The sequence below is a fragment of the Mizuhopecten yessoensis genome, unplaced genomic scaffold (assembly GCF_002113885.1).
Source record: "Mizuhopecten yessoensis strain PY_sf001 unplaced genomic scaffold, ASM211388v2 scaffold3339, whole genome shotgun sequence".
Taxonomy (NCBI): domain Eukaryota; kingdom Metazoa; phylum Mollusca; class Bivalvia; order Pectinida; family Pectinidae; genus Mizuhopecten; species Mizuhopecten yessoensis.
Genome location: NW_018404995.1, coordinates 81,821 through 95,563, shown reverse-complemented (window position 1 = coordinate 95,563; position 13,743 = coordinate 81,821). Strand labels below are relative to the sequence as shown.

General features: G+C 37.0%; 1 protein-coding gene across 5 annotated transcripts in view; it reads right to left on the bottom strand.

Moving 5' to 3' along the window:
• The window catches only part of LOC110447366 (glutamine-rich protein 2-like), a 52,823-nt gene that overhangs the window by 29,124 nt on the left and 9,956 nt on the right, over positions 1-13,743 (bottom strand). For all 5 annotated transcript variants that reach the window (XM_021492996.1, XM_021492994.1, XM_021492997.1 and 2 more), the window contains exons 2-4: positions 9,930-10,013; positions 8,057-8,107; positions 3,475-3,639 (exon numbers count right to left, since the gene is read on the bottom strand). In XM_021492996.1, coding sequence (XP_021348671.1) covers positions 3,475-3,639; positions 8,057-8,107; positions 9,930-10,013 — 300 coding nt within the window. The remainder of the gene's footprint in view (positions 1-3,474; positions 3,640-8,056; positions 8,108-9,929; positions 10,014-13,743) is intronic.

The following is a 13,743-nucleotide window of genomic DNA, read 5'->3' as shown; positions in this document are numbered from 1 at the left end:
CAGATATTCATGAGATTTTTACCAGCGTGATAAAGCGTCAGATATATCACGATAGGGCGTTCATGTCAATTATGTTCCTGGCATTACATGTCACAAGTCCACCCAACGGTCAAGCTGGACACTATGTCACAAACTACAGCTATAACATATTGGTCACTATTGGCTGCCTTATCAACAGGGGACACGTTTACAAACTAAGTCAATGGAAGATGTAAACCACCCCTATGTTTTGATTAATATTTCAGCCTTGGACAGCCCTCCCCTGGGGTTCCTGTTCCAAGCATTTCCTACAGTGAAGTCTGATTACCATTAGCTGTAGTGAGTCAGCTTTGAATATTAAAATCCATTACTTATACCTTTCAGAGGTCAATTTCTATCTCTGAAATAATTCATATTCACACTACACTTAATGGTAAAAGAAATGTGTGTCTGTACACATTTACTTAATTACCATCTATTTCAATAGAAACTTCCAAGTCTAAAAATTTACATCACTGGAACTTTATATGGAAATAGCCAGTGTAAGCCTCATTAGACCTGACAATCTTCCCCAGACTGGACAAAGGACACAACACTTTGATGGCCCTATGAATACTCTCATCCACACTAATGGTAGCAGGTATAATAGCATCCTCCTGATCAATGGTCTTTTATAGTGATGCTGGAGTTAATCAGGCCTACCAAATGTCACATATGGATGGGAAGTGAAAGCTTGGCAAACATGTACAAGTGTCTCCAGGTAAAATCTGACATGATGGTTTAGTGTCAAAAGGCCTAGGCTATGTAGGGAGTAAACCTGAATTTTTTTTCAAAGACTGTACAGGGATTTGACCTGGTATTTCGTCAAAGATTGTACAGAGATTTGACTGGGTATTTTGTCACGAGGCTGTACAGAGATTTGAACTAGTAATTTGTCACAAGGCTGTACAGGGATTTGTTTTGGTATTTTGTCACAAGGCTGTACAGGGATTTGTTTTGGTATTTTGTCACAAGGCTGTACAGGAATTTGACTGTGTATTTTGTCACAAGGCTGTACAGGAATTTGACGGTATATTTTGTCACAAGGGTGTATAGGAATTTGACCGTGTATTTTGTCACAAGGGTGTATAGGAACTTAACCGTGTATTTTGTCACAAGGCTGTACAGGGATTTGAACTAGTAATTTGTCACAAGGCTGTACAGGAATTTGAACTGGTATTTTGTCACGAGGCTGTACAGGGAAGTTGACCGTGTATTGTGTCACAAGGCTGTACAGGGATTTGAACTGGTATTTCGTCAAAAATTGTACAGAGATTTGACCGGGTATTTTGTCACGAGGCTGTACAGGGAAGTTGACCGTGTATTGTGTCACAAGGCTGTACAGAGATTTAAACTGGTAATTTGTCACAAGGCTGTTTTGTCACAAGGGTGTATAGGAATTTTACCGTGTATTTTGTCACAAGGGTGAACAGGAATTTGAGGGAGTAATTTGTCACAAGGTTGTACAGGAATTTGACCTGGTATTTTGTTACAAGGCTGTACAGGAATTTGATGGAGAATTTTGTCACAAGGCTGTTCAGGGATTTGAACTGGTATTTCGTCAAAGATTGTATAGAGATTTGACCGTGTATTTTGTCACGAGGCTGTACAGGGAGTTGAACTAGTAATTTGTCACAAGGCTGTACAGGAATTTGACCGTGTATTTTGTTACAAGGGTGTATAGGAATTTTACCGTGTATTTTGTCACAAGGGTGAACAGGAATTTGAGGGAGTAATTTGTCACAAGGTTGTACAGGAATTTGACCGGGTAATTTGTCACAAGGCTGCACAGGGACTTGATCTGGTATTTTGTCACAAGGCTGTACAGGAATTTGAACTAGTAATTTGTCACAAGGTTGTACAGGAATTTGACCTGGTATTTTGTCACAAGGCTGTACAGGAATTTGATGGAGAATTTTGTCACAAGGCTGTACAGGGATTTGAACTGGTATTTCGTCAAAAATTGTACAGAGATTTGACCATGTATTTTGTCACAAGGCTGCACAGGGACTTGATCTGGTATTTTGTCACAAGGCTGTACAGGAATTTGACCGTGTATTTTGTCACAAGGCTTTACAGGAATTTGACCGTGTATTTTGTCACAAGGCTGTACAGGAATTTGACCGTGTATTTTGTCACAAGGGTGTATAGGAATTTGAACTAGTAATTTGTTACAAGGTTGTACAGAAATTTGACCGTGTATTTTGTCACAAGGCTGTACAGGAATTTGAGGGAGAATTTTGCCACAAGGCTGTACAGGGATTTGAACTGGTATTTCGTCAAAGATTGTATAGAGATTTGACCGTGTATTTTGTCACGAGGCTGTACAGGGAAGTTGACCGTGTATTGTGTCACAAGGCTGTACAGAGATTTAAACTGGTAATTTGTCACAAGGCTGTACAGGAATTTGACCGTGTATTTTGTCACAAGGGTGTATAGGAATTTTACCGTGTATTTTGTCACAAGGGTGAACAGGAATTTGAGGGAGTATTTTGTCACAAGGCTGTACAGGAATTTGACCGTGTATTTTGTCACAAGGGTTTATAGGAATTTAACCGTGTATTGTGTCACAAGGCTGTACAGGGATTTGAACTTGTAATTTGTCACAAGGCTGTACACAGAGATTTGAACTGGTAATTTGTCAAAAGACCAGGGATTTGACCTGGTGTTTTGTTAAAGGGCTGTACAAGGATTTGACCTGGTGTTTTGTTAAAGGGCTGTACAAGGATTTGACCTGGTGTTTTGTTAGGGCTGTACAAGGATTTGACCTGGTGTTTTGTTAGGGCTGTACAAGGATTTGACCTGGTGTTTTGTTAGGGCTGTACAAGGATTTGACCTGGTGTTTTGTTAGGGCTGTACAAGGATTTGACCTGCCTCAGGTCGACATAATTACTGCAACAGGTCTACTTAATTTTCAATTAGAAAATGTACACCATCTTTTTAAAACATTTTGTTGATAATGACTGTATATGTGTAATAATATAATTTTGGTTTTGAATAAGGAACACAATTGCCTGAATATAATTAGGAAAGGATTGATTTTCAGCCTAAGCTAATTATACAAGTTCTGCTGAAGGTGTGTATAAACTTCTTAAGTCTTTATACTCTTACAGACAAATTTTATGACTAAGCATGAACATAGGTCTGCAAGCTCCTACCATCTTATATAAACTGGGATTTGATTAACAAACTTAAAATCAATTGAATTTTAATTTAGAACATTACTTGATATAATTTAATTAACATTAAACATGGGTGTGTTAAATCAGGCCTGGTGATCACCTGTTAAGTGGGTTGAAATTCCTACACTGCAGTAGTTTGTTAGCCATAACTACGTAGACCCACAATCCCAAACAAACTGTTTGTAAACATTTATTAAACATTTATTGGCTGGTTTTATGTGAGATTAGTGTATTAGTTTGCTGGTACCGACGTGTAGTTAGCCATGACACTTACTGGTTCTGTCTGACTAGACATCTCTATGACGACGCGCTCTTGCTGCTGAAGACTTTCCCAGTCACGCTTGACGCCTTTCAATGCATCCTCTAGGCCAGGCCAGGTGACAAACGTAGCGAGCTCTTCTGCTGACGGGAGGGTGCCAAACTTCTCGTTTAGGTCTTTCTGCAACATCATTACAATCAATATTAACATCTATATATAATAACTTTTATAACGGACAACATGGCAGTTTGATGATGATTGTTTTGTGAATGACATGTGATGGAGATTTGCATTATTAATGAATTTTGTCTGTGTACGGGCAATAAGTACACGCTAATATCTAGCTAGTGTTTACTGTCACCACAATATAGATGTATCTACCTATCAAAGTCCAGGAATCAAGTGACACGACATTGCCTTTTGACAGCTCCGCCTAATTGCTACAAATTGATTTGTTAGAAATATCTGTACAGTGCAGTGCCAGATTGATCACCAATTTAATCCCCCAAAAAAACAAACCTCTTCAGATCAATTATACCCGGACAAAATATTATTCATTACTGTTTATGGAAGAGTTTCCATTCAAATTTCATTAGACAACAGATTGGAAAATGATACTGGTATCAACACGCCTCTGGGCAATTTCTTTGTTGATGAATCAGAGACAGCTAGTATAGAAGTTACCAGTCCCCATGGTACTGACCATTCTCCCTGGCACTCTTATAACAGCGAGTTGAAAAACAAATATTATATTTCAAGAACTATACAATTCTTTTTTATCAGATACTTCAATCAAAATTATTTCTAAACTCAAGGTCAAAAGCAGTAGAAATGATTCCTCATATATTTTAAGTTGTTTTGAGTGTTTTTGGCCTGAAGTTGATTTTGAGTAAATTCAACATATTTGCAGTTATGGCTGGGTATTCCTAATCTAGCAACTACTATCAGACACAACTAATCTAGTTGTCACACTATCAGACACAACTAATCTGGTTTTCCCAATATCTAGAAACCAATAATCTGGTTCTCACACTATCTAGCCACCACTAATCTGGTTTTCCCAATATCTAGAAACCAATAATCTAGTTGTCACACTATCAAGCCACCACTAATCTGGTTTTCCCAATATCTAGAAACCAATAATCTGGTTCTCACACTATCTAGCCACCACTAATTAATCTTGTTGTTAGTCTATTCAGCCACCACTAATTTGGTTGTTACACTATCTAGAAACCAATAATCTGGTTCTCACACTATCTAGCCACCACTAATTAATCTTGTTGTTAGTCTATTCAGCCACCACTAATTTGGTTGTTACACTATCTAGAAACCAATAATCTGGTTCTCACACTATCTAGCCACCACTAATTAATCTTGTTGTTAGTCTATTCAGCCACCACTAATTTGGTTGTTACACTATCTAGAAACCAATAATCTGGTTCTCACACTATCTAGCCACCACTAATTAATCTTGTTGTTAGTCTATTCAGCCACCACTAATTTGGTTGTTACACTATCTAGAAACCAATAATCTGGTTCTCACACTATCCAGACAACACTAATCTGGTTGTTACACTATTTAGCAACCACTAATTTGGTTGTTACACTATCCAGCCACCACTAATATGATTGTTACACTATTCAGCCACCACTAATCTGGTTGTCACACTATCCAGCCACCACTAATCTGGATGTCCCACAATCCAGCCACCACTAATCTGGTTGTCCCACTATCCAGCCAACACTAATCTGGTTGTCCCACTATCCAGCCACCAACTTAATGGTTGTCCCACTTTCAAGCAACAACCAAGCTAGTTGTCCCACTTTCAAGCCATTTTTTTAATCTGGTTGTCCCACCATCAAGCTATCACTAATCTGGTTGTCACACCTTCAAGCAACAACTAATCTAGATGTCACACTATCAAGCCACCACTAATTTTGTTGTCCCACTATCAAGCTTCCACTAATCTGGTTGTCCCACTATCTAGACACTACTAATCTGGTTGTCCCACTATCTAGCCACTACTAATCTGGTTGTCCCACTATCCAGAAACTACTAATCTGGTTGTCCAACTATTTAGACACAAATTATCTGTGTGTCCCATTATTCCGACATCATTAATCTGTTTGTCACTCTATCTAGACAATACTAATCTGGTTGTCCCACTATCTAGTCACTACTTAATCTGGTTGTCCCACTATCTAGACACTCCTAATCTGGTTGTCCCACTATCTAGACACTACTAATCTGGTTGTCCAACTATTTAGACACAAATTATCTGTGTGTCCCATTATTTCGACATCATTAATCTGTTTGTCACTCTATCTAGACACTACTAATCTGGTTGTCCCACTATCAAGCTTCCACTAATCTGGTGGTCCCACTATAAAGCCACTACTAATCTGGTTGTCCAACTATCTAGACACTACTGATCTGGTTGTCACACTATCTAGACACTCCTAATCTGGTTGTCCCACTATCTAGCCACTACTAATCTGGTTGTCCCCCTATCAAGCTTCCACTAATCTGGTTGTCTCACTATCAAGCTTCCACTAATCTGGTGGTCCCACTATAAAGCCACTACTAATCTGGTTGTCCCACAATCAAGCCACTACCAATCTGGTTGTCCCCCCATCAAGCCACTACTAATCTGGTTGCCCCACTATCAAGCCACTACTAATCTGGTTGCCCCACCATCAAGCCACTACTTATCTGGTTGTCCCAATATTTAGACACTACTTATCTGTGTGTCCCATTATTTCGACATCATTAATCTGTTGGTTACTCTATCAAGACACCATTAATCTGTTGGTTACTCTATCAAGACACCATTAATCTGTTGGTTACTCTATCAAGACACCATTAATCTCGTTGTCACTCTTTCTAGTTATTGTAACGTTACACTACCACAATTGGTACGCTACCTAAATTGGTACACAATCAGAAAATGGTTTAAATAGTACTTTAAAAGCATTCTATTTTGAAAAACGAATAACTAAGAATCAAAATGTTTTGAGAATGAACCATCATGGGTAGTCTTTGTAAAGAATCAAGAAACATTCTGGATATAAGATCTAGAATTCTATATATCACTGAAAAAAATTCTAATTTGAATTTCATGCAAATTACACACAAATATTTTACAGTGTATGACCACATGTCAGCAGAAAATAGTTGAACGGATGGTTGTCTATACCAGTTGTATGTATAATTTACAGGTACAGGATTTGTGGAGTAGGAGTGCTTCCAATCATTTAAAAGTGGAAACAATATGTACACGAATGTTAAATGTATAGTTATACAATAATGACATATGCAGCATAGATCTAGAGAATCACATCTAAAATGTGATGTGATATTATATGATAGTTTGTGAGGCTACAATGTATAGGCAAATATACATAGAGCTAGTGTTCTAAAATTGATTGAGATATGTGAACATAGAGACCTAAACCAAGATCAATATTATATACCAGTGCAGACACAAACAAAATCAATGAAGTATGATACCTTATTCAACAATATGCTAATAGAAAATTTCAGTCTATAAAGGTGATACATGAGTATATATGACTGCAAACTGGTGTCATCGGTGGGTGTGCTTGTACGAGTCAGTGCCATATCTATGGTGATAGACACATAGCATTACCTCTTACAATACAACTCAGTGTTACAAAGTTCAAACATTTAACACATCAAATATGTACAAATATAGAAACTACAACATGGTAAGTTACCTTGACTTTGTACTTAGGGGCTTTGCCTGGGGTCTATAAGATACATGAGTTAATGATATCATAGATGGTATAAGTAAGTCAACCTTACCAATGTACAGGTATGTAAGGAATAACTTCAGTATAACATGTTTATAACAAACCTAGGGAACAAAAGAAATCACTATTTACACACGTATGTACATGTACACCTGATAATGTAGTTTGATGTTCAGGAAATAATTTCTTGTTGAAATATGGACTTCAGCTATGAGCTAAACTTTGATTTAATTGTAGTTACATTAAGTGCCTTTATGGGTAGTCGGGTGGCGAAGTGGATATCGCATTCGCCTGACCATGTGGGGTTTCCCCGGTTTCCCCCGGCATGCTTATATCCAGACTAACAAGAGTGATTAATATAAGTTGTAATAACTTGATTCATAAATGTTGCAAAATAAATAAAGTTTATATTATTTTTATATTATATTTAAGTGTTCGTATTGAATTTGTTCATAATGTATGTTCATACTAAATATGTTCATACTAAATGAGTTCATACTATTTTAACTTAGTATGTTCATATGAGTGTTTATACTGTGTCTTTATACTAAGTGGGTTCATACTCAAATATAAATATTATAAGTCATACTTAAAGCTGACAGTGCAAGTTAAAAAGCTTTCAACTGAAATTTAAAAAAAAAAAAAAAAAAAAAAAAAAGATTTTTTTCCAGTTTTGAAATGGTCCCCAGTGACATGTATCTCTTCCGGCTTTCGTTTCTAAGGAAGCGCCAATATTTTAGGTTGTGTTTTCTTGGTAATGAGTATGGGTCATGGTGGGTATAAAAAGTGCATCACATGATATTCATCTTAATCAAATACTTACGACATTATTTTCCAAATCATTCAGCCTTGACAGGATGTCATCTAAGTTCAGCTGGAAAAAATATAGAAAATGAATAATATGAAAAATGATATTTTTTGTTCCTTCACAAAACTTTTATTCAGATTTATTCCATAAATGTTGTAAGCTTCCTTACTCCCATACCTACTATACATTTAATCAATTCCATATACCTGCTATAAATTCATCCTTCCCAAATCTGCTATAGGTTTCATTATACCCATACAGTCATTTCCATACCTGCTATGTTTCATCACTCCCATACCTGCTATAGGTTATCATAATTCCAATACTTGCTATAGGTTTCATCACCCCCATAACTGCTATAGGTTTCATCCCTCCCATACCATCATTCCCAAAACTGTTATAGGTTTCATCCCTCCCATACCATCATTCCAATACCTGCTATAGGTTTCATCATTCCAATACCTGCTATAGGTTTCATCATTCCAATACCGGCTATAGGTTTCATCATTTCAATACCCACTATAGGTTTCATCATTTCAATACCCACTATAGGTTTCATCATTTCATTACCCACTATAGGTTTCATCATTTCAATACCTGCTATAGATTTCATCATTTCAATACCCACTATAGGTTTCATCATTTCAATACCCACTATAGGTTTCATCATTTCAATACCTGCTATAGGTTTCATCATTTCAACACCCACTATAGGTTTCATCATTTTAATATTCACTATAAGTTTCATCATTTCAATACCTGCTATAAGGTTTCAACATTTCAATACCTGCTATAGGTTTCATCATTTCAATACCTGCTATAGGTTTCATCATTTCACTTCCCACTATAGGTTTCATCATTCCCATTCCTGCTATATGTTTCATCATTCCCAAACCTAGATGTTTCATCATACCCAAACCTAGATGTTTCATTATACCCAAACCATCATTTCCAAACCTGCTATATTTTTTATCACTCCTATTCCCACTATAGGTTTCATCATTCCCATTCCTGCTATATAGATTTCATAATTCCCAAACCCGCTTAAGGTTTCATAATTCCCAAACCCCCTATAGGTTTCATTATTCCCAAACCCGCTATAGGTTTCATCATTTCCAAACCCGCTATATATTTCATAATACCCATACCTGCTGTAGGTTTCATCACTCCCAAACCCGCTATATATTTCATAATACCCATACCTGCTGTAGGTTTCATCACTCCCATGCACAGATGTTTATATCAATTATAATACATGTATTTAGGTAATAGTGATCATACTTAACTTGAATATCAATAACTCATTTAAATCAAACTTACATGTATTGTGAACAACGCCCCCCTTTTAATATAACTGTATTGATATATATATCATTAAGATAGAACTCCCTTAACAATGGAACAGAATATTCATGTACAGACCAAACATATTATGAAACACTATAAAAGATAATCTATTAAGTACACACCTTTTATCTTAGTTTGAGATGTTGTCTAAACTACAAAAATAGGATCATATAACAGATATTGTGTTGCCACACTGAACTACCATAGCATAGACACGAGTGTATGATATCTCAGTTAGTCATACAATTCTGAGAAATTCTAGGAAGTCAACACCTAAATCAAGATCCTTAGTGCTGCAAAGGACAGACCTTCAATATTGTATTATCTTCATGATCTCTATGTAAACAGTCCAGATGAAAATGTCAGATCCTACAGAGGATCAATTCATCCAACATAAGACTCTTAGTGTGAAACAAAATGGCACGGAAGATTGCTTCTTTTTGTGAATTTGTATGGCTACTTACTTTCTACAAAAAAAATATTCTATTTACCGATACAGGGTATACTACAACTTAAACAAGTAGCAGTTAAAACTACTCACCCCATCAAGCTGATTCTTCATGTTATCATTGGCCTTCTTTAATTCATCCATTCTTTTCATTAAATCATCAAAGAGAGACATCAACTAAAAAAGAGAAATTGGACAATTATGAACTGAACCTATGTGTCAATTCCAAAGGCAACAGTAGGATTTTTGCCCCGGCAGCTAGTTGACTGAAAACGTCAATCTCTGAAAACAAAAAGTCAGTTTATATTAATGAAATCATCTGAAGAACTTGATATATTTTTTTATTTCTGCTTATTAACAGACACTTTCTAAAATGAAATACATGTACAACGCATCTAGATTGCAAAGCAGTTCAATTAAGCTATGAATACAATTTATCTCCAATAGATAACTTCTAAATTCAAGTACACCGCCAAACAGGACTCTTTATAGATTTGAAATTGTTCAGTAAAAACTTTTCTGCATAAATAATGACTGCAGTAGTTGAACCTATAGATGACATTTGAATCAACTCTGATTTCTACAATTTCTATTATTTACCTTGTTTACACAAATCCTTATTCCAAACAAGTCATAGGATGCAACTAGCTTTAGGTAGGTCTAAACTTCAAAGTATGAACCTGATTATCCCTTTTCCAAACTGCTGCATACACCTGATTCTTTTAGTCTTGTATCATATATTTATTATAATATTGTGTTTGTATAGCAAAGATAGCAAAAATCTCACACTACAACTTCATGCAGATATGCCCTGGAAAAACTCAAAAAGGTCAAAGGTCAAGGTCACAGTGACCTACTTCTTGTACTCCACACTCTTCCATGGCCGTCCTCATATGACCCTGGCTGTTGCGAGTACATTAAACCCGGACAAAAAAGCAGACAGAATAGGGATGGAAGGGTGAACCAAATGAGTGCCATCCTATATGTCGGCACCCTCTCACCCAAACCCTGGGAATGGACAAGGGGCTAACTATCCCTTCTCAGCAAATCAACTAGCAAGAGGCCCAATGGGCCTGCATCGCTCACCTGGTATAAATCTCACATTTGTAACCTTAAAAGTGATCTAAAATAAAGCTACAGGGAAAATATCAGTATTTATGATTAAAATTCATTCAAAAGAGCCTGTTACAGTTGTGGGTCCGCACAACCCACCAAAAATAGCGTGCGCACACCATGCATACATCGTTCACACACCGTCCGCACATCGTCCACATATGGTGCGCACAACTGTGCGATTAAGCAATCGTTTGCCCCGTTGAGCGATTCTCTCCTCACAACTGTGCAATTTGGTATCATTTTTAGATCAAAATTACGGAATGACAAAAATACGGAAGGCTTGTGTACGATAATGTACACTGTGTATATATCTGTAATTTCTCATCACAATAATAAAGATTATACAATTTCACAATGCATGTTACACAGTATTACAGCGACTGTTAGGCCGTCAAGAATGGGTTTGGCTCCAAGGTAATAGAACAGGTAAATAACAATGTTATGAGTGTCCGGAGTTCTACCTGACCAGTGCCTGACACACAGAGCTGATTTGCGATACCGTTTGACCGTTTGACCGTAATGAATAGTATCCGATATTTGTTATTTGCATTCGTTTGCCTATAGCTCCCCTTCACCTGGATTTTCACACCCCCAACGTTTGTTTTCCGGCGAGTTACGTAAGTGCCCCAGGCGGGGAGAAAACTACGGTCCAGGTACATGTACAAAGTGGTTATTTTTACCTGTATAAGGGATTGTGTTGTAATTTTACATGTGTCGATTAGGTTTGTTTAAAAACAGAGAAAACACAATTTCTAAATATAAGAATGTATAGACAGAAGGATAAGTTTATAGATGTTGCTAGGATATAGAAACATACGTAAACATCAAGTTAATATGTTTAAACACAAAACCGTATAAATTGTTAAGGCATTCCTTAATTTACACCAACCACGATTGTTATCGCACAGCGTCCGTCCATCGTGCGCACAGATGTGCGCAAGCAATGATCGTCCAGCTTTTTATCGTTCGCCCATCGTGCAGACACTGTTCACACACCGTGCACACATCGTGCGCACACCGCACATCGTGTAACGCTGTGCGTTCCCACAACTGTATTTTTTTTTTTAAACATTTCAACCCTGTGATTGAAAGTCGAACAAAGTCATAATTATGTTGAACAAATTTTATAGCCTTTCATCTCAGGATGCAACTTGCAAGTATCAACATCCTGGGACCCATGGTTATTCAGAAGAGGTCGTTTAAAGATTTTAAACAAATTTGACCCCTGTGACCTTGAATATAAGTCAAAGTCATTTACTTTAACAAACATAGTAGTCCTTGATCCCAGCATGCTATTGACTATCAACATCCTGAGCCTTTTGGTTATTCAGAACAAGTTCTTTAAATATTTTGTACATATTTGCTCCTTGTGATCTTGAATATGATTCAAGGTCATACATTTAAACAAACTTGGTAGCCCTTGATCCAAGTATGCTACTGACTAAATATCATCACCCTGGACATTTTGGTTATTCAGAAGAAGTTGTTTAAATTTTTAACAAATTTGAAACCTGTCCCTTGAATATGGGTGAAGGTCATTCATTTGAACAAACTTGATAGCCCTTTACTCCTGCACGCTACTGGCCAAATATCATCACCTTGGGCTTTTTGGTTAGCAAGGAGAAGATGTTTAAAGTTTTTAACATATTTGACCCCTGTGACCATGAATATGGGTGAAGGTCATTCATTTGAACAAACTTGGTAGCCCTTCATCTCAGCATGCTACTGGCCAAACATCATCACCCTGTGCATTTTGGTTATTCAGAAGAAGTTGTTTAATGTTTTTAACATATTTGACCCCTGCGACCTTGAATATAGGTGAAGGTCATTTATTTGAACAAACTTGATAGCCCTTTACCCCAGCATGCTACTGGTCAAATATCGTCTCCCTGAGCAGTTTATGTTTAAAGTTTTTAACACATTTGACCCCTGTGACCTTTAAAATGGGTGAAGGTCATTCATTTTGACAAACTTTTTAGCCCTTCATCCCAGTTTGCTTCTGGCCAAATATCATCACCCTAGGCATTTTGGTTATTAAGAAGAAGTCATTTAAAGTAAAATATTGACGACGGACGAGGCGCCACAGCATAAAAATGAAAGCAAGGAAGCAAATAAATATTTCTTGTGTATCAATGTTGAACAGAGCTTCTGATTCCAAAAGGTTTTATCTGAAGTCGGATAATTTGTTGGTAGACATCTTCTCTGATATCAACAAGACTAAGTCTGGGATATTTGGCAAAATTGGCAAAACCAAAAGCAATCATGCTTACAATTGACCATAGGCTCCTGGCCATCACATGGCTAATGTCTTTGATACTTATTGTGTAGCGTAAAAGCTATCCAGCTTGCTGTCTAGAAGGCAGTTTAAAGTACCAATTCCCTGACAGTGACCTTTACCTTTGACAATTCAACCCAAATTCAATACAATTGTTGCCTTCTGTTTGGGTAATGTATTTGAAGTTTCATGTGTTCAGCTACAGATTTTCGCATGATTTAAGTTATGGTCTGAAAAACCCAATTGATCTTATAGCAGAGTACTAACTCAGGGTGGAATATCTCAGTAAATAATAAACATTCACCCAACATCAAAGAATCTAACCTTCTTGAACACTTCAAAGGCTCAGTTTTGTTTAAGTGGTAGAAAAGATCATTCTGTTTCCAGATAGAGAAAATAACAAACTAACAGTGCTTTGTTTTAGAAACATGATATGAGCTGTACCCAAGGAAACATTTTCGAGTTGTAATAGCCTACGTCTGAGAGCTTTCCCAAGTCTGTCTCAGCTTGGTCTAC